The 25,973-nt window shown below is 38.8% G+C and overlaps 1 protein-coding gene and 1 pseudogene across 1 annotated transcript; one reads left to right on the forward strand and one right to left on the reverse strand.

Moving 5' to 3' along the window:
- The first annotated feature begins 10,081 nt into the window (after positions 1-10,081).
- Positions 10,082-14,370, forward strand: LOC118756157 (annotated as a pseudogene).
- Positions 14,371-15,118: 748 nt separating this feature from the next.
- On the reverse strand, positions 15,119-24,347 carry LOC118756163. The gene is made up of 3 exons (XM_036490946.1): positions 24,126-24,347; positions 23,505-24,077; positions 15,119-15,282 (listed from the first exon to the last, which is right to left on the reverse strand). Exons 1-3 carry the CDS (start codon positions 24,328-24,330, stop codon positions 15,119-15,121), a joined length of 942 nt encoding a protein of 313 aa, XP_036346839.1. The 5' UTR covers positions 24,331-24,347.
- Between the last annotated feature and the right edge of the window lie 1,626 nt (positions 24,348-25,973).

Below are 25,973 nucleotides of genomic sequence, written 5' to 3' on the forward strand. Positions count from 1 at the left end.
TGGCGTATTGTGAATACCTGGTCTATGGTGGATTTTCCAGGTCTAAAGCCACACTGATAAGGCCCAATCAGTTCATTGACGGTGGGTTTCAGTCTTTCACACAATACGCTCCATAAGACCTTGTAACCTATGCTTAGAAGGCTGATCCCTCGGTAGTTGGCGCGAATGGCGGGGTCACCTTTCTTGTGGATTGGGCAAAGCACACTTAAATTCCAGTCGTCGGGCATGCGTTCATCTGACCATATTCTGAACAAGAGTTGATACATGCACCTTATCAACTCCTCGCCGCCGTACTTGAATAGCTCAGCTGGCAGGCTGTCAGCTCCAGCAGCTTTGTTGTTTTTCAGCCGGGTTATTGCTATACGTACCTCGTCATAGTCAGGTGGTGGAACGTCGACTCCGTCATCATCGACTGCGGGCTCGGGTTCTTCTTCTCCACAACTTTCCGTGCTGCTTCCATTTAGTGGGGCGGAAAAGTGTTCCCTCCATAATTTAAGTACGCTCTGGACATCAGTTACTAGGTCGCCATTATTGTTCTTACAGGAGTACGCCCCGGTCTTTAAACCTTCCGTAAGTCGCCTAACTCTCTGGTAAAATTTTCGGGCATTCTTCCTGTTGGCCAGCATTTCAAGCTCTTCGCACTCACGTATTTCGGCCTCTCTCTTCTTATTGCGGCAAATACGTCTCGCTTCCCTCTTCAGATCCCTATAGCGGTCCCACATAGCGCGCGTTGCGCCCGATCGCAGCGTGGCCCTGTAGGCGGCATCTTTTTTTTCTGCAGCTTCCTGACACTCCTCATCGTCCCAGTTGTTCTTTCGGGCTCGCTGAAATCCGACTACTTCTTCGGCGGTGGTACTTAATGAGGGGGAAATGTGGTTCCACTGCTCGCATATGTCGGTTTGTTGAAGAGTGCTCTCTGAGAGCAGGTGTGAGAGGCGCTGGCTGTCTGTTGTGATTGCAGCTTTTCGACGTTAAGCTTTCCTTGTATATTTGGGCGCACATTTTTTGCTGCACGGAGGCAGGTGCGTATCTTGGCTGCAACAAGATAGTGGTCCGAGTCAATGTTTGGGACTCGGAGTGTGCGTACGTCTAAAACACTGGAAGCGTGCCTTCCGTCTATCACAACATGATCGATTTGGTTTCTCGTTTTTCGATCCGGAGACAGCCACGTAGCTTGATGGATCTTTTTATGCTTGAACCTAGTACTGCATACTACCATGTTTCGGGCCCCGGCGAAGTCGATTAGCCTCAACCCGTTATCGGACGTTTCGTCGTGTAGGCTGAATTTTCCGACGGTGGTTCCAACGTTCCCTTCCTTGCCCACCCTGGCATTGAAGTCGCCAAGCACGATTTTGATATCATGACGGGGGCAGTGCTCGTACGTGCGCTCCAAGCGCTCACAGAAGAGATCCTTGGATGCCTCATCCTTCTCTTCCGTCGGGGCATGAGCGCAGATGAGCGAGATGTTGAAGAATCTCGCTTTGATGCGGATTGTGGCTAGACGCTCGTCCACCGGGGTGAACGACAGTACTCGGCGACGGAGTCTCTCCCACCACAAATCCAACCCCGAATTTGCGCTCTTTTACATGGAAGCTGTAGTAGACGTCGTAAGGCCCCAGACATTGATTGCCTTGCCCCGTCCATCGCATTTCTTGGATGGCGGTGATGTCAGCTTTTGTTCTTACGAGGACATCAACCAGCCGGGCAGAGGCACCTTCCCCATTAAGGGTCCGGACATTCCAGGTGCATGCCCTCAAATCGTAGTCCTTTAAACGTTTGCCGTATAGCTGAGGGACCTACAGTTTTACGCCGACTCCGGACGGCGATTGTATTTTTATGAGAAGCTATTTTTCATGGCAGAAATACACTCGGAGGTTTGCCATTGCCTGCCGAGGGACGACCGCTGTTAAGAAAAAACCTTTTTTCTTTTATCTGAATATTAGAAAATAAATAGCAATTATGTATTAAAATTATAAGAAAACTGTTTGTTTACAAGTTCACCTGCTCTTCTCGCAATTTCTAAGAAAAATAGAAGTTCACCACTCGGAGAATCGTCAAGGAATGTAAACCAGAGTTGCATTTTACGTAAAGTTACTAGCGTTTTCAGCATTTAACAGTTCATTATCATTTACGGTTTAATATAACAAGTTATACACTTAACTTTTATAATCTGTATTAGTATCAAAGAAGGTAAATTTATAAGAAGGGACAACTCGTTACTTTGAAAATGTGTCGCGCCGATTTTGACCGTATCTGAAACGTTTGCAACAGGAATTCGTCTTCGTTTCAACTCTGTCCGCGGCAGATTTTTTATTTTCGCCTCGAAAAAAAGGCAAGCAAAACAGAAGAAAAGCGGCAAATGTGAATTTCTGTGGTTGAAAAAATGTAATTTAATTTAGAAAATATATAAATTAAGGTGTAAAATATAGAATATTCAGTGCATGTGTACAATACGGAGGTGCTTGTTTGTGAAAGTGTCCATATTAATAATAAAACGTGTTTGTAAGTGCAGTGTTTGTCAACAAGTGCCGATTGTTGGTCTCTATGGATAATTGATCATTATTTTAAACACAATCAGTGTACTTTTATATAAAAATGCATTAGTTTAATAAGAAATCTATGCATTTATATATGTGTGTTTATATATGAGTGTACGAAAAAATGTTTAATATCTTCCCCTATGATACAATAAACGCATTTTTTATACCCGAGCGCACTTGTGCACAAGGGTATTATAACTTTGTTCACATAACGGTTGTTTGTAACAGGCAAAACGAATCGAGATAGATATAGACAAATGTATACATAAATGATCAGAATGAAAAGAGAAATCGATTAAGCGGTGACTGTCTGTCCGTCCGTCCGTCCGTCCGTCTGTGCACACGATAACTCGAGTAAAAATTGAGATATCTTAACGAAACTTCGTACATGCACTTCTATTGGGCGTGGGACGGATGGTATTGAAAATGGGCGAAATCGGACAATAACCACGCCTACCTCCCATATAACGGTAATTTTCAGAAATACGAAAACTGCGATATTTTAGTAACTACTGAAGATAATTCACTCAAAATTGACATTTAGAATAACTTTTAGACGAGAAATAAGAATATTAAAAATTTTTGAAAAATGGGCGTAGCCACGCCCACTTATAGTTACATGTGTATATTTTGGAAACCGCTGCACCAATTTCTTCCAAACTTGGCACAGTTGTTGACCTTGGTACAGCATACCAAATGGCCGAAAATTTTTAAAATCGGACAATAACCACGCCCACATCCCATATAACGGTAATTTCGAGAAATAAGAAATCCTCGATAAATCAGTAAATATTAAAGCTAATTTATTCAAAATTGACGGTTGCAACAATTCTTTATCAGGAAATACGCTTATGATAAAATTTTGAAAAATGGGCGTGGCACCGCCCAATTATGATCACATTTATGTATATCGGTAACAGTTCTAGCAATTTGTACCAAACTCGGTATGATTATTGTGCTTGCCACATAAAAGCAAACCGTTGAAAATTATTGAAATCGGACTAAAATTACGGCCGCTTTTCATATAACGGTAAATTTCAGAAATGCTTGAAATTTCAATATTTCGAAATTTAAGGATGCTAGTTTACTTAATATTTATACACCCGCTTATCATGTAGCGGTAGCTTTCGGAAAGGTGGAAAACATATATTTAATACTTGCGCCGGGTATTTAATGTTCGGCTCCGCCCGAACTTAGACTTTCTTACTTGTTACTTAATATTTCTGGTTCCACTAACAGTAGTGAGAACCCTCATTAAGTCTTTGTTCTATTTTCAAATAGTTTGACGCTTAAATAGCTGTTATAAGTGGCAATATTAGTTTTCCCAAAAATTGTAGATACGTGGTTAAGGCAGAAACGGGACGATATATTTATGTGTACGTTTACAGTAGGCTGCACCTAACATGAACATCTTGCGCCAAAACAAACGCGTAAATGTGAAACAGAAGTAGTCTCCGTCTTTCCCACGTCCTCCGCCATCTCTATCTTGACAAATTCATAATTCCTGCGAAATGATACTTCCTGGCAAATTTACGCGCATACATACATATATATGTGTGTACGTTTACAGGGCTGCACCTAACATGAACATCTTGTAGCTCTATTCTGCTTGTTACCGAATATTTTTTTACCAACAAATTTTGTTACCAAACATTGTTACCACTTCTTGTAACCGCAATTCTAGGTACCTTGGTAACGTTTTAATTTATTCAGCATTTCAGCTATGAAGTTTTGTAGAAATTATGTTGTTGCATATTTCATGGTTCAATATTTTGTTACCTGCTTATGAGATGGTAACAAATTTTACCAGTTACAAGAGTGCGCAGAATGCGAAAAGGGTTAAAAAAAAGAGGAGCTTAATTTTCCTGTAAAATAAAAGTTGATTACCAACGCAGAATATACGATTTTGTGTTTGAAGCTTTTAATGATAGTAAACAATATTTGTGTTACCAACGCAGAATAGGTCTGTATGTATACACTCACTTATACATGGTAATTAAATTTTTTGAATTCGTATACATGTTGCTCGAAGTATATAGAGTCAACTGTAAAGAAATCGTAAGCCCTCGGTTTAAAAAAATTTTAAAATTTATGACCAAAGCTGGTGAAGGCAGCCATGTTGCCAAATTACAGTTGTTGTAAAACTACTTATGTATGTGATTTTAGAAGTTTTGAGTTTACATCAAAATATCATGGGTCATTTGTGCAAAAAATTTATGTTTATTTTGTTTTTTTTTGTTAATATCTTAAACCACTAATTAATAATTTAAAAGTTGGAAGGTGCACTGTGATGTAGAAGTTTTTGAGAAATAATGGCTAAGCTCGAGATAAGTTATTTTTGCAAACGTCCTCAGATTTCACTGCGGAGTTGCAACTTTTCATTTGACTGGCTGTGATTTCTTCAATTTTACATTTTGGAATTTTTGTGGCCCTCGCGCAGAAGACTCGCTTGTGGGCGATGAGTTTGCGGGGGGATGTATGGCTATTGAATTTATGAATGAACGAGTTTGATCTTGAAGAATATGCGCATGCGTTTATGAATGAAATTTTTATTGTTGCATTTTAGTCGCATATGCGTATATGTATATACAGTAAAACCCGCTTAAGTATCTCACGAAAAATGTCAGCTTTTTGAAGTACTCAGGCGGGTTGGGTACTTAAAAGAACCCGCTTAAGTACCTCGATGTGGGTACTTAAGCGAACATAATTAATGATGTAGTTACATATTTTTGTTAACTTACATAGATATGTAAATCCTTGAATAAAACACGGACATTTAATGAAGTAGTAGTGTAGTTTAAAACTAAGACCGTAGCATTATTTAAGATTTTTCAATTAAAATACAGTTCATACGCTAATAACTACCATATAAACCTATGCTTAAAATTTTATAGATCACTTAAAGAAAAGGTTCACCAAATTTAAAAGGTTTTCTCAGAAGTGTTTTTTGAGTATACAGTCGGGTCCCAATTTTAGTTTAATAATGTGCAAGTTTCAAGTGGCAAAAAATTACCGTTGATTTTTTATATTTTTTTTGCCCAATGTGTGTAATAGAGGTGTCAAACTATCGATGGTACTATCGATAGTATCGATAGTTTTGTTTTTTTGCCCCTATCGATGAGTAGTGATAGTTTTTCTCAAAAAAGGTTAAACTATCGTGTGTGATAGAGGTGTCAAACTATCGATGGTACTATCGATAGTATCGATAGTTTTGTTTTTTTGCCCCTATCGATGAGTAGTGATAGTTTTTCTCAAGAAAGGTTAAACTATCGTGTGTGATAGAGGTGTCAAACTATCGATGGTACTATCGATAGTATCGATAGTTTTGTTTTTTTGCCCCTATCGATGAGTAGTGATAGTTTTTCAGCCTCATTGCGAGAGTCGTGCCGAATGCAAGTCGTTTTTCGAGAGTCGAATCGTATCGAAAATTTAGCGTCATTGCCTAAAATTTCCACTCGACTAGTGTATTAAAACGGAAGAACTTGGCAGAACTGCATAGTTTCGACAGTTTTCGTCGTTTACTTATTTCAGCACGACAGTAGACAATGCTAATGTTGTCGAGTCGTACAATTCAGCCTAATTTACGACTTACGCAATGAGGCTGTTTCTCAAAAAAGATTAAACTATCGATAGTACTAGTTGACTATCGATAGTTTAAAACCTCTAGCATAGCCGATTTTACTTATAATGTCTCCATGTAGCTGCGCGTCAGTTTTTTTAGTTTGTAAATTTTTTATTATTAGTGATACTTTCATTGTGATTCCTCCTTTAATGGCCATTTTCTCAAGCAAACTTTAATTGAAAAGCTCCCTTTATATTTAAACGTTGCTTTAAACCATAAGGCTATGTCTGAAGTAAAGCATTTCTATTATCGGTGTTTGACGTTTGTATGTTTCTTGGCTGTAGGTTAGGTTAGGTTGATGTGGCAGTCGATTCGAATTACCAACTCACTTAGACCTTTTTGAAGGTCCATTGTGATACCACTGCAGAACACGGGAACCTCTGTGACTAATCTTCAGAGAACCATTTCGAAGCTCTTATAAAGCGTAGGATTGGCTTTATTTCTACGCATGATAATTCCGTAAGAGAGCTAAAGAAGGGCCTACCTAAAAAGCCTGCTCTCCTCCTTTCCAGAGCTGGGCAGCTACAGAAGAAGTGCTCTACGGTTTCTTCCTCTCCCTCATCCCTGCAACTTCTACAATATTCGTGGGAGAATATTCCTAGTCTCGAAGAGTGCCTGCCAAATAGCCAATGACCGGTAACACAAGCCATGACCCTTGCAATATCCTCTCTTGAGAGGCTGAGCAACTCTTTCGTCTTTTTCTTATCTATTTGTGGCCAAAGTAGCCTAGTTGTTCTACAAGTGCCCTCCTCTAGCCATGACCTGTTTGCCTCTTGGATCATGCTGTTTCGAAGTTCTCGTTTGCAGGTTGCCAGGGGTATCCCAATTGTGCCTCTGTTTTCACATAGGGAGAGATTGGTACCTTTTCTGGCTAGCTCATCGGCCCTGCAATTTCCTTCAATATCTCTATGTCCCGGAACCCAAATTAGGCTGACCTTGAACACGGCGCTGATATCGTTTAGAGCTGCTAGACATTCCTGCGCAACCTTCGATCTCAGCATTACCATGTTCTTTGATTTAATGGCCGCCTGGCTGTCCGAGAAAATATTAATCTTAGTCCTCGTTACGACATGCGTAATAAGCCACCTCCTTTATAGCTAAAACCTCTGCCTGATAAATACTGCAGTGGTCCGGAATTCGGACGGATAATTCTAGTCCTAGTTCCTTGGAGAAAACTCCGTAGCCAACCCTATTGTCTAGCTTGGATCCATCCGTATAAAAATTCAGTTCCCACCTTCTCCATGGTCTTGGTGTTTGCCATTCTCTTCTTGACGGGATGCTCGTCGTGAAGAGCCTATCGAAGGTTGGTTTAGGGGCGGAGTAGTGAACTTCTTGTTCATGACTACCCAGAGTGTGAAGTATAGAGGCGTGACCGAACCGCCGATCCTTCCATAGCGCCAGGCTTTTTAGTCTGAGCGCTGAATCGGCGGCCACGTATTTTCCCACCAGGTTTAATGCGGGCAGATTGGTTACCACCTCTAGCGCTTTGTTTGGGGTGGTCCTTAAGGCGCCTGAAATGCATAAAAACGCTGTTCTTTGGACCTTACTCAATAGTTTTACGTAACTTGACTTTTGAGTTGCTGGCCACCATACGAGTATTCCATATAATAATATTGGCCTGACCACCGAGGTGTAAAGCCAATGTATAATACGAGGTGTTAGCCCCCACTTGATTCCGACCGCTTGTTTGCAAGTATGTAATGCAACGTTGGCCTTCTTTACTCTTTCCTCTATATTAGGTTTCCACGTAAGTTTCCTGTCTAATATGAGTCTTCGATACTTAACATTCTCCTTCAAAGATATCTCCACACCCATAAAGATTAGCGTTGAGACTGTGGGAAGCCTATGTTTCCTTGTAAAGAGTATTGCTTCGGTTTTTTCGGGGTTTATTCCGAGCCCCCTACTCTCTGTCGTTTCTAAGCGTGGCCATGTTAGAGCGCAAAATCTCCATTAGGATATTAGGGTATTTACCTTTAACGGCAATTGCCAGATCGTCAGCATATGTAGTGACGTGGCAGCCCCCCCCCCTCTCTAGTGCCTTCAGCAGAGAATTTACTGCCAAATTCCAGAGAAGAGGGGAGAGAACCCCTCCCTGAGGAGTGCCTCTACAGACCTCTCTGCTTATTGTGGTGTTGCCAAGCTTAGCGGTTATCTTCCTGCTGACAAGTATACTCAATCAGCGCCGCTACGTTGTGGTCAACTCCAAGCTCTTCTAAGGCACCCGTTATGGCGCTTGCTTTAATGTTGTTGAAGGAGCCTTCTATATCAACAAAGGCAACCAGAGTATACTCTTTAACAGATAAACTTTTTCCATCAACCCGACGAGCGAGTGCAAGGCGGTTTCCGTAGTTTTGCCCTTCGTATAGGCATGCTGCGCTGGGGAAAGCCTACTAGTTGGTATCACGCCCCGTACATAATCGTCCACTATCCTCTCTAAAATTTTGAGCAAAAAAGACGTAAGACTGAAGGGGTTGAAGTCCTTGGGGTTGATGTGAGCGGACCTACCTGCCTTAGGTATGAAGGAGACTTTTGTCTCTCTCCAGCCTAGCGGAATATAGCCCATGTTAAGACAGCTTCTTATAATAGACGCAATGAATGGGGAGATAATACTCCGTGATTGCTGCAGTTCTACCGGGTGTATGCCGTCCAGTCCCGGTGACTTGTAAGGACCAAAAGTCGTAATAGCCCATTCGATTTTCGCCTTAGTAATCAGTCGATTTCCTAGATCAGATAGCCCCCCGTCATTTGTGGGGTCGTTAAGTTCCATCGGCTTGCTTCCAGGGAAGTGTGTGTCCAGGAGGAGACCTAAAGATTCCACACTCGTCGTAGTCCATGAGTTCCCTTGACCCTTGAGATAGCCAAGGTTGCATGGCGACTTTGCAAAAATTCTTCTTAATCTGGCCGCTTCCGTGGTTTCCTCAATTCCCTTGAAATAACTCTGCCATGATTTACGTTTCGCAGTTCAAACTGCCGTTTTGTATATTATAGGCTTCCCAGTCCTCTGTTGTTCTCGTGGCTTTGACCTTATTGAACATTATCCTATTGGATTCACGTATCGAGGATAATTGTTTTGACCACCAACGTGGTTTGTTTTTCCCCCTGTATCTAACAACCGGGCATCCGGCTGACAAAGAACTATTCACGGCTTTAGTGACCTGATTAACCAACCCGTCCAATTCCACCCGCGTGGCGGGATCCTGGGGAGGTATCTTTGGCAATAAGGTCCTCAGTTTTTTGTTGTAAACCCCCCAGTCGGTATTTCGCACATTTCTGAACTCCCTAACTTGGGGGGTCTTAAGATCTATTTCGAATTGAATATAACAATGGTCAGAGTAAGACTTTTCACTAAGTACTCTCCATCTCTTGATTTTATGGACAAACGAGTCCGAAGTCAGGGTTGTGTCCAAAACTTCCTCTCTACTCTTTGTTGTAAAGGTAGGCTCTGAGCCTAAATTCAAGACACTAAGTTTATTCCCTAGAATGAAGTCTAGTATCGACTCACCTCTAGCGTTCGTGTCCGTGCTCCCCCACATCGAATTGTGAGCATTAGCGTCGCAGGAGACAACCAGTTGTTTTTTCTTATAGGCTGCTTCCTTGACTAACGTCCGAACCGCCTCTGGTGGTGCGTCCTTATCATGGGCCATGTAGGCAGAGGCTACCCAGAAGCTGGTTTTATCCAGTTCTATGCTTGCCGCTACCAAATCGCCGTCACTGAGCTGTAGAAGCAGGAAGATGTTTAAGTTGTTCCTTGCTAATATGCAAGCTCGAGTCTTACCTGCATTTTGTGCGGCAATTAGCTTAAAGCCCTTCACCCCAAGCCCGCGATTTTGTTGCCGAGTATCCACGGCTCCTGGATGAGGGAAACGTCAAGTTCACCGGCAGCCAGGCGGACGTCAAGATTCGCGGACGCGAGTTTAGAATGGTGGAGGTTGATCTGGATCAGCTTCATAAGAATCCGTCCGATTTACCTCCACCATTGTGACATCTACGTCCGCCTCCTCGATCTCCTCACCCTCGGTGTCATCGGCGAGGAGATCCTCTTCATACCGTTCTTCACCACCACTGCGCATGCCGGACTCCTCATTAAGGTCCAAGTCCGGCTCGTCGCTGCGGTAGATTCGAACGGTTGCGTCAACAAACCCGAATCTGACTACCCAATCCTTCTGCGCAAATGGGGCGAGCGATTCGGCGTTGAGGATCAGCAACACCTGCCTTCTGTTTTCTGTCGGCTCTTCGATCTTCCCCACCTTCCAATTGTGTGTTGGCAGGTCCTTATTGCAGGATCTAAAGATCCGCTCTATTTTTTCAGGCTCGGCTGGTTTAGCCGGAATCCAAACCCGAGCCCTAGGTCTGCTAGGAATATCTTCCTTGCTGACCGCCTCTAGTTTGGTTCCCGGCCAAACCTCACCTACCTTGATAACGGCCAACCTGTAGAGCTGGGCTGACCTATGGTCCTCGCAAGCGATGAGCTTTGCCCTACCTTGATACCAACCGGAATCATGGCAGAGAGGAGGAGGTCCAGGGTTTTTCTCTAAGACCTGGAGGTAGATTTCGGCAATAGCCTCCTCCACCTGCCTGCATTTATCCTTCGGAATGGTCCCCTCCTCCTCCCCTCTGTCAATGATGGCCAGTACCTCACCGCCTCCCTTAACAACGTCCCTGAAGGAGGGGTATTTATGGCCACCCGTTCTCTGTCTTTTGGCGACCCTATCCCCTGCCTGTTCAGCAGATCGTTGCCTCTTTGGAGCAGTGCCTGCCGGTTTTCCCAAGCTGGCTACCACTCCCCTCGCCCAGTCCAATGACTGGATTTGTTCCTCCGTCAGCTGTTCTGTCGGCAGGTCCCCTATCCTATTAACGACCCTAATGGCCGCCTTTCTCTCGTAGTAGGCCTGCTTAGAGGGGCGGACATGTTTAGCCGCCCCCCACTGACCTGTGGTTGCAACGTTCTTTGAGCTGCTGGGTATATCAGCAGCATCCTGCCGGTTTATCCTGGAAGCAGGTGCCGCACCCCGCCCCTGGGTTGAGGTGTGTAAGTTTTGGGGTCTAAATTCCCTAGGCGGAGCTGACGTCGCAGCCCCAGCCGAGAAACGGTTAGATACCGGTTTTCCCAGACCTCCAACTAAACTGTAGTGCCCATTACCAGTCGGCACCCTCGTGGAGGGTTCAGCCGGAGGGTTTTCGCCGACCTTCTTGGCTGTAAACAAATCAAAAAATTATATTACGAAATTTAAACAAAATATATCATATTAGAAAATTTATAATAAGCAACAATTAAACAAGGCAACAGTGATTTTGTTGCGGCAAATGATAAAGCTCTTTTTCATAGACTTTTTTATGCTTATTACGAGTCCGTAAGCATAAAGTTTCCATCAGCTCCAGATTTTACGAAAAACGTGGTCAAAGTGTCAAAAAATCGCGTTTTTTGCAATATTTTAGGTCTACTACAAAAAACAACCTTTAGAACCTTTAACTGGGGCTTAAATTAAAGCTATAACTCTCGGCTACTACCCCTGCACCTTGACCTGATGGTCACTAAAAGTCATTTATTGAGCAATATAAAAATACTGGAATAAATACTGTGCTATTGAAAAAAATAAATAAGTTTTGCCAAAATCAGTTTTTGCTGTTAAATAAATAACTATAAGTGACCTTAGGGTTAAGGTTCAGGGATGGTATTTTAAGCGATTGTAGTCTAAAGTTCAAACCTTAATTTCAGCCCAAGTGGAAGGCTCTATCCCCTTTTGTTTAATTGCGGTGGGTACTCAAACTTCGCACAAAATCAGGTTTTGCTGTTCAATAAATGACTATAAGTGACCAGCAGGTCAAGGTGTAGGGATGGTATTTTCAGGGATAGTAGTCGGGACTTCTAGCTTTAATACCGCCTTTTGATTCTTTGCTAGAGCTTCTAAAATATTGCCAAAAAACCCGATTTTTTGACATTTTGACTTCCTTTTTCACAAAATCTGGAGCTGATGGAAACCTTATGCTCATGAATTCGTAATCAGCACTGACAAGTCAATCAAAAAAAGCTGTAACATTTGCCGCAACAAATTTTTCCCCATTTTTGTTGCCATGTGTTATAGATCATAAGAAGAAGCTTTCTTTACTAGGCTCATCATTTTATTTTTAATTGTAAGCTGCAGTAATAGATATGTAAATAAAAAAAAAAAATCGATAATAAAATGCTTTACTTAGACAGAACTATACATGATAAAGCAATATTTAAACATAAAGTGAATTTTAAAGTTAAAAGTTACTTAAGAAAACGGCCCAACGTGCGTTTATATTTCCAATATTTTGTTTTTCGAAGCCGTCCCTGTTAATTTGGAAGAGTTTTTAACATTACATTGACTATCGATAGTACTATCGATTGTAGCGTTGGACACTATCGATAGTATTGCTGGAAACTATCAACGAGTAAGGATAGTTTTTTTCTGAAACATGGAGACTATCGATGGTGGCACTATCGTTAATGTTAATATATATAAAAATGTTAATATTTTAAGGAATTTTAAAAGAGCAATTAAAAGGGGAAAATTATAGGTAAAATGGTAAATGGGGTACGAAAAATTTAGGTACTTAGGCGGGTTGGGTAACTAAGCGGGGAGGTACTTAAGAGCGGGATTTTCTTCAGATTACATTCACAAATTCACATTGCCCAAAAATGTTGGATACTTAAGCGGGTTAGGTACTTAAGCGGGTTTCACTGTACGTATATTTGCATGAATGTAGATATGTTAGGAGGGAAATCGCATGAGTACATTTGTACAAATTGGTTTAAATTATTTACGAATTTTGCATGTTCAGTTTATTATTTTATTTGTTAATTAAAAGGGATATTACGTTCATAAATTACAACTTTACAACTTCCATATTAAAAAGGAAGTTTGTAAAGCTCTTGCATAGCGCATGCATTTAATTTCCTTACATTTGTTCAAAATTACAAAATAAAGAAAATCTACGCACAGGCGCATGTTAAATGCCGACGGAAAATAAACAAAAGGAGTCGCGGCCATCTTTTTTGTTATTTCATTTCTTTATTTCTATCATCGATTACTATTTCTTTCACGTTCTTTGTCGCCGCGACATCAAATGTGCGGCGAATTCATTTACGAAACTTGATGTCAAAACGGACGCGAATTCCTCTTGCAAACCTTCTAGACTCACTCGCCACACGTCAGCGAGACAACACGTTATAATTGTAACGAGTGGGAACATCAGGAGCGTGCTTTCTCTTTTGCCCAAATACGTTTTGTGGTTAGATGAGAAGAGAAGGCATGCTCCTGATGTTCACACTCGCTACAATTATAACGTGTTGTCTCCTCTTATAGATTTACATTCTTTGGTATCTATAATAATAGACAATAATTTGCAATATTTTTACACATTTGTAATTAATTTCGGTCACTTTTACAGTCATGACTTGTGCCACTCTGCCATAGTACGGCTGTTGCTCCCTTTCATACCACAGTAATTTTAACTCTGAATCAACGAAATTCATGCTCCTTCTCATTATCAACCCTGATCAGATTTTACCCCCGAGGAGTACTCAAAAAGGTTTATTACTGTAAATACTGTGGTTATTTACGATGTGCTCCAAACATTTGGCGAACTTTCCGAAGAGTCGTTAAACCGCAAATATGCCAAATGGTAGGCAGCTTGTATTCACAATTGCCTAAGAATAATGTCGAAATTCCATTGACGGGACCGGTAGCCAACGAAGGTGGTAAATTTGGCGCTAGTGGTGGCGCTAAAGCTATTGCCTCATGCGATAGTAAAGGTTATCCTGAAATCACCTCCATACCGAATGATCCCCTAGCTGATGGAGAAACGGTACCAATATCAGTTTCAAAGCCTTCACCACATAGCCCTCCACCTACCGCAGATGAGGTTCTTAATAATCCGAGCAAATTGTCAAGTCCTCCAGCAAATAAAGAAAAACCTGGTGGTTTCGAGCCATATATGCTTCGAGCACGGCCTAATCGAATATATATATATACCATACATGAGCTAATAACAAAGAACGTACGTTGTTTGCTAATAAGGAAGGCGGAGAAATACGCGATGTTCGCTGGCACAGCTCTCAATTTTGATGATGCAGAAGCAGCTATAGATAGTCTTCAGAAATATTTAAAACCATTTGTTTTGATTTTCAGCTCATTAATGCTGCAGCCAGGGTTGCATTTACCGTCCATGAAAATATTTTAGGACGCGTTCCAAATTAGCTCCGAGCGACCAAAAGTTGGTTAGGCTTAAGTGAAATAGTTCTTTATTAAATATTTATTCCTCTTATTTGGTAAAAATTTACGCCTTATTTTTTGTAGAATGGTACCCAATTTTTCCTTGATTTTTGGCCCAAGTTCACCCTGCACACCTTGAATAGTAGTAACGGCAGTCTCCACAAGATGCACTTGTTCAACCAGTGATTTTTTTCCTTCCAATTTAGTTATTATTTCCGACAAGAAGCTGTAGTTTTCATTGATATAGACTAACCGTGCTTCAATCGAATTTAAAGCTATTGCTTTTTTCGCCTTCAATATTGAAGAAGCGTCACTATCATTTAGATCTTTAAGAAAGGTTTGACATTCCTTAAGATGTAGGCAATAATATTTTGCTGCCTCTAACGAGGTTCCCAATCTCGTTAATATTGGCTGTGGCGGAAAAGCGATATTGGAATATATGTTCTTAGAAGCTTCAACGCGCAAACCCGATTTTAAAAATATTTTTTCCCATTCGATATTAATTCGTCAACATCACTGAAGCGAGCTCTTACATCTTCGGCCACTCGGTGCATTGCGTGCCAAACAAGTAACGTGCAGGAACTTTGGGTAAAATACCTTCAGCGTCTTTGCTGATTATACCATATCGAACCCTAACCGCAAAAAAACGTAAGCGACAGTAAGATGTAGAGTGGTATTATGAGTTGCGAAGCGAATGTGTTTGGCGAAGCGAATGCTCAGGCGAAAATTGTGGGCATTGGTATTATGAGTGGTGAATGAACACATTCGCTTGTATTTGCTGTTGCCATACCAAAAAACGTGTATTTGACAAATGGGTTCATCCAAATTTTACAACTTTGACGTTTCAAAGCAAAGTTTTTGTAAACAAGAAATATCGGTACTAAAGAAAAACAAATAAATTCAAAATTTAAATGCTTAATTCCGTGGATCTGTATTTCGAGGATGATTACAGGGAGCAGACCACGGTTAATTTACTACGACAATGTCGGGTTATTAGAGATAACTCTAATCCTACAGATATGCCGTCGTCAATGTAAGTATTTAGCGAAATATTTTGTGTTATTGTTAGAATGCAAGTCTATAAACCACCATTTTGCAATAAAACTTAATAATTGCTCAATATGAATAAGTGAAACATGTATGTGTTAACTAAATTTTAAATCAGATTCATATCTAACTTTCATATAAACCAAGGTTTCAAGCTTTATACAAAATTAAGAAAAATTCCCCGAATTTTCATCAAAATTTTCAACTTTGTAATCAGCAGGGAACGGATTTTTAGGACCTAAAAGCCTATAAAAAAAAAAAAAATAACGAAATAGGCTGGAAAAGGCAAAATAAAATAGCGAAAAAGGCAGGAAAAGGCACTAGATATTGCAAAAAAGGCAAAACAAAATAGCGAAAAAGGCAGGAAAAGGCACAGGTATTGCAAAAAAAGCAAAATAAAGCACTAAAAAAAGACAGAAAATACGAAGACCAATCAAAAAAATACATTTATTTTAGAAATGTTTATATTACAAGTAAAAAGAGAAAAACTATGAACTAGTTTCATTATATGAAAAATTTGTACTTTGAATCTTTGACTATTTTATCCTTTCGAGTTTCTAATTCATAAAACTTTAATCTGTATAGTTGTAATAACATTGAACCACAAGATGCATTTTGAAGTTTTCGGGCAGCATTTTCATTCGATTTTCGCGAAGAAAAGCCTTGAATGTACTAAATGTGCGCTCGACGCAAGTTGATAAAAGTGGAGCCCAATTTAAATATGGAACGTTTGAAACGTTCATATTATCAGGAATAAGGGCGTTTTCCTCACCCTTTGCAATTTTATCCACACCCCTTATTGTCTCCAAGCCTACGTTAGCTGAGAAAACGGCTTTGAATTTTTCCAACACCAATTTGGCAAGAGGTCCTTGCGCTTCTATAATCCGCATGGGCATGTGTATATTTTGTATTCTTTAAAAAAAAATTGTAAATGCTATAATCACTTTTTTAAAGGTAGAAAAGGCAAAAAAGGCAAATATCTTAAAAAAGGCAAATATCTTAAAAAAGGCAGAAAAAGGCAACATCAAATGTTATATATGGAATCAGGGAAAGCTAAATCGTGGACATTCTTAATCGAATATACTCTATCTCTTTAGCAGAAAAAAGACGATTTCCATAAAATCCGTTCCCTGGTAATCAGTATATAAATAGTTTCACTCATTCTTTGTATGGAGGAAAACGCGTGGAACTGTCAGAAAAAATTATTAAAAATCAACGCGATTTTTTTCCACTTAATTTTTGCACATTAATATACCAAAACTAAATGGGCTATATATAATCTGAATTTATATGCAAATTAGTGGAGCAAAGAACTTCTTGCACCTCGGACTGCCTCTCCAATGCACTTAAACGTATGTTTTCGGGGTCCTCCACTGTCATTTTTCTTCTCGTCTGAGTTGACGTTGGATTATTTTGCATGATTTCCACTAGCTTTTCAAACTGTGGCGTTGTTGTTCGTTTTATTCTGAAAAATGTATTGTATTTAATGAAATTATGTACATATAAAACCAATTACTAACGTCTTTTCCATTTTGAAGTGCGAATCGAGATAACAGTCGCCAAATTTTGACAGCTAAGGCGAAGCGAATGTCATTTTTTCGCTAGTGGTAATACAAGAAATTCATTTTCGCCACTCGTTTGCCATTTTGCGGCGAATTCGCCGGTGATTCGCATCAGTGTTGCCGTTTTACCCCTTTGGTGGCTAGATTTAGCTACCACATACTTTTTTTGGCCACATAAATTTAAAATTGCCCCTAGCCCATTTTTAGCCCTTTGGAGAATTTACTTATACTTGGCATGAAAAAGTTGTATATGCTTAATTTGATGTAATTTTTTTTCATTTATGTAAGAGATGAATTTTTAAACTAAGAAAGACTGATATATATACATATATGTATTGTATGTTCCTTACCTTTTTATACATACATACTGTAAAAGTGTTAAGGCTGTTAACTTACGGCCCTTAATTTGTTAAATGGCCCATCAAGCCGTTTGACTGTGTATGTTCTTGTGGTGTGATTGTACCAGCTGCTGGTGTCGTGAGTGGTGAAATTAGCTCAATTTTCAAAGTAAAACGTATTTTGGCGGAAATTCTTGCACTATATAAGTCAAAGCCGTGTTGGAAGATTAGTTTACGATAGTGCAGTTGTGAATTAAGAAAAAAAACAATGTTTAAGAAAATGTTAGAAAAATTATGAAATTTCGGCTCTAATCATTTCGATTTTTCCTCGAGCTCATTTTTAAAGAAATAAATATTGAACCAGCATGCTGGTAAGTTATAAGCTGGAGCCAGCAAGCCGGTGTGGTATGTTTCCCCTTTTACACAAAAAAGTTTTTGGTTGGATAAAATATTTGCTTTTTTCCAGAGTTCATTGTTTTTCTATACCATTACTTCTTGAAAATGTTTGCGTGTATACTTATATATGTACATATATGTAAGTAAAAAATTTTAGCTACGATTTTTAGCCACAACGACTTTTTTTAGCTCTTTTTTAGCTTTTATTTAAAGGAATTTGGCTACCACTAAAAAGGATTCGCGGCAACACTGATTCGCATTTCATAATTCGAGACTTCGAAGTTCGCCGATATTTTTATTCGCTTCGCAAGTGATAATACCAGCCGTAATTCTGCATCAAAAAAAAGTTTTGAAAAAAATGTCGCTTACGTTTTTTGGGCGGTTAGGGCTCGATATATGGCGCTGCGTCAGTGACATTAAAATAATTTTCGACGAAATCAGTACCCAATAGTTGCATGGAATCATCAATGCTCTTGCAATTGTGGAGTGATTCCTCAGTTCTAGACAAACGGCGTTTAAGGAAAAATGTGTAAGAATATGCACTAACAAATCGATGTCATCTTAACACAAAACTCTTGATTCGCAACGGATCATTGAAAAAGAAAATAAACCTACGAATGGCAACGTCTTGCGCTTATTTACAAATAGTACCACTAATCAATATTTATTTGCGTGACTTAGTTATTTATAGGGCTCGGAATCTCATGCACTAAAAAATCGAAAATATGCGCCAAAAAGAAGTAAAATATGCAATTAAAAATTTTCCTAATATATTATTGCTGGTAAAAAAATAAATAACACATGTATTTTAACAAGAAAATAACGAAAACAATCCACTTCAAAATACAATACATATTTATGGATAAAATTAGTTAATAATCAAGCAGTTAGATACACACCCTTATTCTAGAACCCGAATTTTCGTAATTCGTTATTCGTAGTTACGTTACGAAAAACGAAAAATCGACATGCTGCAACTCTTGCGGAAACATGTGCAGCATTGCCAGCTGTCAGTTGTTTTTCGAACTCAGCTGTATGAAGGAAAACAAAGAGGAAACGAATTAAAAAAACACTCATCATGTGCTTGTTTATAGTAAAATTGATTGATTTTAAATATTTTGAGGAAAATTATGGATTCTGAATCAGCGTTACCGCCTTGGTAATTTTTAACCAAAATTGGTTGTTTTTTTCTTTATTTATGAAGTTTGGTAATTTGGTAATTTATTTTTCAATTTGGTAACTTTTTCGATTCGGTCTTACATGTCAAATAGGTCAATATTGGTTCTAATTCCACATTAGTAAGTGGACCGTAAGCGTTTCCTTTTATAGAAATACCAGGTAATCCTGAAAGTTTCGCAAGGCGAAAGTTGCTCCTGCGTTCCTTGTCTACTAGGATGGTTTGTTCTTTAACAAATCGCTTGAAAGTGGCTATTGCTAAGTATATCCACCGTGTCCTTTCCTGGAAGGTTTTGGGTGGACCTACCTTTCCCTGTCAGCTCGTCAGCTTTTCAATTACCATCAATTTTCCGGTGTACCCGGCAACCATATATATCAGTGGAATTTTACGCAAATATGTACGTTCTCGTTAAAAACCTACGGCATTCAGCGGGGGACTTCACTCTGTCTATGTGTGAGTCGAAAGCTTTCCTTCAAGCGTTGAATCTTTGATATATTTTTTGTCACTTGTTTACATACAGTGGTCGAAAAAATTATAACCGCACCATATTTTGATAAGTTTTAACATGTTATGTTTTTGTTATTTAATTTTGGTTATTTTTTATAAAAATATTGTTCTTTCTTTAACAGAACTCAAAAAAATTCAAATTTCAAACTTTGTTCAATATTTAAAAAATTCAACAAACTCTCGAAAAAATGTTAGGTTAATAGAGCGCTGATTGCCTGAAAAGCTAGGTACCCTCGGATATACATATGTACAGACATATCGAGCCCTAACTGCCAAAATAACGTAAGCGACATTTTTTTCAAAATTTTCTTTTTGATGCAGATATGTATATTTGTACAGTTCTGCACATAAAATAAGTTTGGTAATTTTTTGTTGAATTTGGTAACTTTTTTCAGTGATTTTGATAAAAAATAAAAAAATTTTGTGGCAACACTGATTCTGATGCATTTGCAGTTATAGCAGCGGAGTAAGAGCGCGCTATGGTAATGGACTCACGAAGGTATACGGAGCTGCCGGGCATAGTAGCCATGGGCGCATCTATGTGAGCTTCTGGTTGAATTGTTGAACCACAAGCCAGAACTCCTTCTATGCCTGCAAAACTGGTTCCCAATCCAGGTAATACAATAACAGCTTCTTCCAAGCCATTGAAAACATGCATTTTGTTAGGTCCATCACCTGTTGCCCTTGCTTCTTCCTTCGGCCACGCTTAGGGATTATAACTCTTACTAAAGGTATACAATATTTCTTGTGCATATCACAGTATTTTTGCGCAGAACCCACATCGAAATTTGCAAAAAAAGTGCGTAGTGCAAACCGAATTTATTAATAATTTGAAACATATATTTTAAATAAAGGTTTAATCCTTTGATTACACGTGTATGTTAAAGTTTTTGGATTCGGGTTATGCGTTTGGACACAACAACCGAAAATCATTGTACAAATAATTAAACCGGACTCAAGTTTCTCGATAAGGGGCAACAAAGATTCTTTTTAGCTCGTTTATATAAAGCAGTGGATAAAAATATACGTATTTGCGAAAGGCAAATTTATCTGTTTAAATAAACACCACTAATGCCATTGTTACGAATTTCGAAAGTTCGAAGATACGATTCGGGTTGCAGCATACCATTTCTACGATTCGTCCGAAAAAATCCGAATGCGAAAGTGTTGCAGAATAGGGGTGACAATCTCGTGTAAATAAACAGTTGAGAAAGTTTGCCATCTTGATTCCACAACTCGTGCAATCTAAAGCCATTTGGCGGCTTTAATGAATTTCAGGACGTCATACAGAGAGAGGCAGCTCCACTCTAAAACATTCTGCAGGAATGGCTTGCAGACTGTCTTTAGCCTCATCTTTGCAAAGGCTGGACACTCGCCAGAGTCATTGCAACAAAGGATCAGTGCTCTGTGCACACTGCAGTATGTTAGTAGGTATCTTCTGTGCTCATTCCTAAGAGAGCTTTGGTCTAAGTGGGTCGTAGGACACCCAGAACTGCCGAGTAATCCTGTATGATCCTGCACAGTTCCACCTCTGCTTAGCCTTGGAGTGATAAATTTCGGTAACTGTTGCTTTTATCTACCTGAGCGAAGCGCCCATGTCCACCGCGTGGGACACATTCAGTGCCCAGCCGCACCTTGCAAGTTCGTCCGCTGCCATCTTTCCGTAAATGTCGCTATGCGTCAGGAACCATATTAGGGTAGTTTCGTGTTGATCAGAGATATAGGCCAGCTCTCTCCTATAGTCTTCCACTAGTTGAGATCTAACAGAGGTAGAAGAGAGTACCTCAATGTCCGCTTGGCTATCTGAGAAGATATTCCGATGAATATTTAAGATAAACTTGTGTGTTTTTTTTTGACAAGAGATTTCGAACTAAATTTAAATGGTTGTAAAAAATATATACGAAAACCACATGCATTTATTGTAAAATATTCGCAATAAATATGAAAAAACCGGAATTTTTTGCAAAATATGCAAAATCATGCATTTACTGCGAAATATGCAAAAATATGCACTAACTAACTATTCGTAAAGATAACTTAAACATTTCGATTTTAATAGCGCCAATAAATACATGCATTTGCATGAGATTCCGAGCCCGAGTTATTTACAAATAAAAAATTAACTTTGTGTTTATGCGGCAAAGTTTAACATTTTGCAAATTTTTATTTGCAAATAATACGTGCGTATAAACATAGTAATAAATAAGCAATATTCGCAAAGAAAATTAAGTTACCAGCGGTCAGTGGAGAATAATTTTAAGTAAATGTGTCACAGAGCAGCATTAGCATTTTTATTATAAATATGTAATATCGGAGGAGAATTACGTCAAAATGAAATGTTTCATGAATACAGTATGACATGATACAAAAAAGAAGGTAGTTTTATTACTACTATTTTTTGATTATAAAGCAGATTTTTGACATTTCTCCAGATGTAAACATTAAGCATAGCTTTGCCACATTAAAATTTTTTTGATAGGGAAGATTTTCCTTTAAATATTTGGGATTTAATAAAAGAGTAAAATGTGCATACAAAAATTGCAAGTTGATGTGTTGATAACACTGTGGAACAAATTCAGGATAGCAAAAGTTAGGTCGATTCTGAGAGTGAGGGGTGAAAATAGAGGCTAAATTAGAAGACCCGTTTGTTTATTAGTTCGAATTTTTTTTTAATCGACCTTCGAACTTTGCAGTCAAATGCCGATTTTCAGCATATTGTTTATATGGTTTTTTGGCTATAACTCGTCGACTAATTGATATTTTTTCAATCTGTTAAAGCCAAATTATTGCTACAGACCTGTGCAATAATTAAAATTAAAAAAAAAAATTTATTTAGAAAATTTTTGTAGTGCTTATGAAGCAAAATGTTGGAAATTTTTTTTCATGCTTTTTGAACATATTTTCCACAAAACTGAGTCTTTTTTGCTTTCTGTTTGATCTATAATATGCTTCTCAGTTTCTTCAATAAATTTCATTTGAAAAGAAAACAATCATAATACAAAACTTGCGTTTTCCAGCTTAATATTAATTTGCTTCTCATTTCTTATGTACCAATTTTTTCAGTGTTGGTTTTGAAGAAACATTGAAAAAGAATTTATAAAAGTATGGAAAAAAATATAATTTTGAAATATTAGTTATGAAAAGTTTTAAGTAAAAAAATTAAATAAATTAAATTAATGATTTGGCCAGTTGCCGTTTAGCAGGCGGCTGTGGATCAACATCACTGCTCGCTCTAATATCTTGGTCATCGTCATCATCATCAGAAAGGTCGATAATTTCGTCCAACAGATATTCTGGAATTTCTTCTTTGTCTTCCCCTTCTTCCTCTTTTTCCTCGTCTTCCTCTTCTTCAAAGGTGTTTTTATACCACCAACAAATTTCAGCGAGTATTGCATCTGGAGATTTCTTTCCTCTGTACCTGAAACGAAAATAGTTTTCAATCGTTAACATGTTTAAATTGTGCACTCTGACAAAGATATTATAAAAATCTAGGAATTCAAAATATGCACACTCTATAGTTACCTTATTTCAAATGGAAGCGCAGTTTGGTGATAACGTTCGCCTTGCTCATCAGATTCAGTTGGCAACTGTTGAGCGAGTTGATCAAGATGCTGATGCAAGAGATGAATTTTGTACGACATATTAACCCCAAATTCATCGAAAGCTGCCAACATGTTTGCAACAGATTGCCTGTAGTTGTCTTTGCGTTCTTTACCCAAAAGTCCTTTTATGACTGCTTTAAATGCGAGCCATGCATTTAATTCTCGGTCTGTCAGAACTTGGTCAAAATCTCGACGACTCATTAGTTTCCGTATGTCGGGACCATTAACAACCCCTTCCTGAATTTTGGCGTTACTTAGTCTTGGGAAAATGTCTTTTAGGCGGTTGAATACTGCTGGTCTTTTTGCGATACATTTCAAAAAAATTTTAGCAATGCCAAGTTTAATGTGGAGCAACGGCAACAAAATTTTCATTTCAGGAACTAGACTTTCGTGTAGCCTATTGTCTTTAGGCCATTTCCGTCCAATGCGACTATTCCAGTTATGCTGTTTGTACTGGTTCCTTCCTTTAATACCTTCTCCGTATCGTGAATCCCAATCGCACAAAAAACACGGATATTTTGGACGGCCAGATGCTGTTAAGCCTGTAATCAATGAAACTATTTTGAGGTCGCAGCAAATGCGCCACTGGTGTTCGTTATATTTGACTACTTCCAGAATGTGTTTTAAATTATCAAAATTTTCACTAGTGTCAGTGATATACGCAATTGGAACAGAAGGCATTCTATTCGTCTTGTGCAAAAGCACAACTTTTAAGCTGATTAGTGAACTATCGATGAATAAACGCCAATCATCTTTTTTATAGGTTAACCCTATCGTCTCCATTAACTTTTCGATATCGTTGCAATAAGCGAAATTTTGTGCATCATTCACATTGAAGAACTTTTCTAACTCTTTTTGGCGTTTTCGATATGCTGTTACTTTGGTACCTTTCGCCAGCAAATTATTTCCTTTCAAAAATGAAGCCAGTTGTTCTGATTTTTTCTGAGTCAAACACAAAATTGCAACAATTGCATCCAATTGCTTTTGAGTGACTAAGATTGGGTCCTTTGATGTTTCATAGGATGTACCTTCACCAGGGTCGTATTCTGAGAAGAAATGCATGGATATAGCAGCGGCGGATGCAGTACTGATATCTGTTTGAAGATCAATACTTCGGTATGTTGGTACTGGAACGAATTCTGAGTGCGGTAATGGTAATTGGACACTTGGCACTGCTACATAAGTTGTATTCTTTGCTTTCCTTCTATTCAAAGTTTTATGGTAGTTGATACATCCATAGCAATTTTCTTGTTGATGCGGGCTGTTGTCTAACCACATCATTGGTATGCCAAAAGGCATAGCCTTCTTCTTTTCACTTTTCCATTGCATAACACTTGAATAGCAATTAAAGCAAACTTTTTAGGGGCATAGTTTACGTCAGTGATAAACTCTTGCGAGAAATATTGTTTATAGGCTTCCAAAAAAACAATCACTCGCATTGCCACATTTTTCATCGCTTGCTATGAAACGTCCACAAACATTAAAAAAATGGTCCATTTTATATTTTGGTTCCGACATTTTTAATACAATATATATTATACAATGTTGTTTTTGTTATTTTTATGAAACCGATGCACTTAACTTAAATCACTCACAAAATGAAATAAGTTCCAAAAAAATTAATAGTGAATTTTATCACGACCGAGCGAAAATTAAAAGACATCAGCTTCGGCTGAGTTTCGAGTCTTAACTGAATCTTTATTTTTGATATTAGTTCGCTTGTACGAAATAAATAAAAATCGCTACCTGTGCGGTGGTTGGAAACAAAAAAGAGGAAGACGAGGAAAAAGAGGAAGAAGGGGAAGAAATTTATTGCATTTGACTGCAAAGTTCGAAGGTCGATTAAAAAAAAATTCGAACCAACATAAACAAACGCCGCGATACGGGTCTTCTAATTTAGCCTCTATTTTCACCCCTCACTCTCAGAATCGACCTAACTTTTGCTAACCTGAATTTGTTCCACAGTGTAATCAAATTTGAACCTTTTGAAAAAAATCGATGTGCAGAGACGAAGAAATAAAATAAAATCCAGTTTTGAAACATTTATTTATTAAAACACTTTTTTTGTTTATTTTATTTTAAACTAAATAAATATATTTACATACCAAAACTCTTTTTCTAGTCCGAAAAAGACGTATTGTTAGCTATTTCGTCATTAAAGCATAGTCCGAAACCAGGCTTCGGAGAAGGTTGAATGGTCTCATTTCCCTCACAATTAAAGGAGCCAAAATTCAGAATGCTCCCGAGGTGAAGTTTCTAGAAGTAATTCTGTATACAAAACTATCGTGGAAGTCTAACGTGGAACACAAAACCTCTAACAGCATTTTGGCAATGTAAACACGAATGGTGGAGCAGATTCTGAATCAAGAGAGTGGGAAGCCTGCTTGCAAAACTTCAAAGAACTACTGCCGTGTGCTGTACGGAAGCTTTCTCTACAACACGTTGCGCTACTCTAGATGCACTGCTGCACTTACCGTCACTTTGTTTCTTCTTACGTAGGGAAGCCTTAAAGGCCACCTGCAGACTAGAAAGAAACGGATGCCGGTATAACACTGAGTGGGGCTAGGTGGAGGGGAATGAGTTTACATGTCTGCGGTGACAGACAAGCTGCACTTAGGGCATTGGGCTGCCCTCTAACTACTTACCTCCAAACTCTGAGTGCCAGTTCAATCGGGAGTACCTGCTATCGTCCATAATCATATTATCTTTCATATCAGGCGGCACCGAAATTAAAGCCTTGCTGGGGCTAACGTTTGCAAAGCACATCAAAATCCTTTTCGGTGATTGGCTTTAGAATAAACGAATTTAATAATAACAAATTTTTGCGGTGGACAACATATTTAGCGGGCTTTTGTTTCAAAGAAAAAGTTGGTTGGTTGTTTTTAAAATATGGCGATGTATGAATTTCCATTTTCGTTATTGCTCAGATCGAAGACAATTTA

This window comes from Rhagoletis pomonella, unplaced genomic scaffold (genome assembly GCF_013731165.1).
Source record: "Rhagoletis pomonella isolate Grant_MI unplaced genomic scaffold, Rhpom_1.0 Rhpom_scaffold_00002, whole genome shotgun sequence".
In the NCBI taxonomy this organism is placed as follows: Eukaryota; Metazoa; Arthropoda; class Insecta; order Diptera; family Tephritidae; genus Rhagoletis; species Rhagoletis pomonella.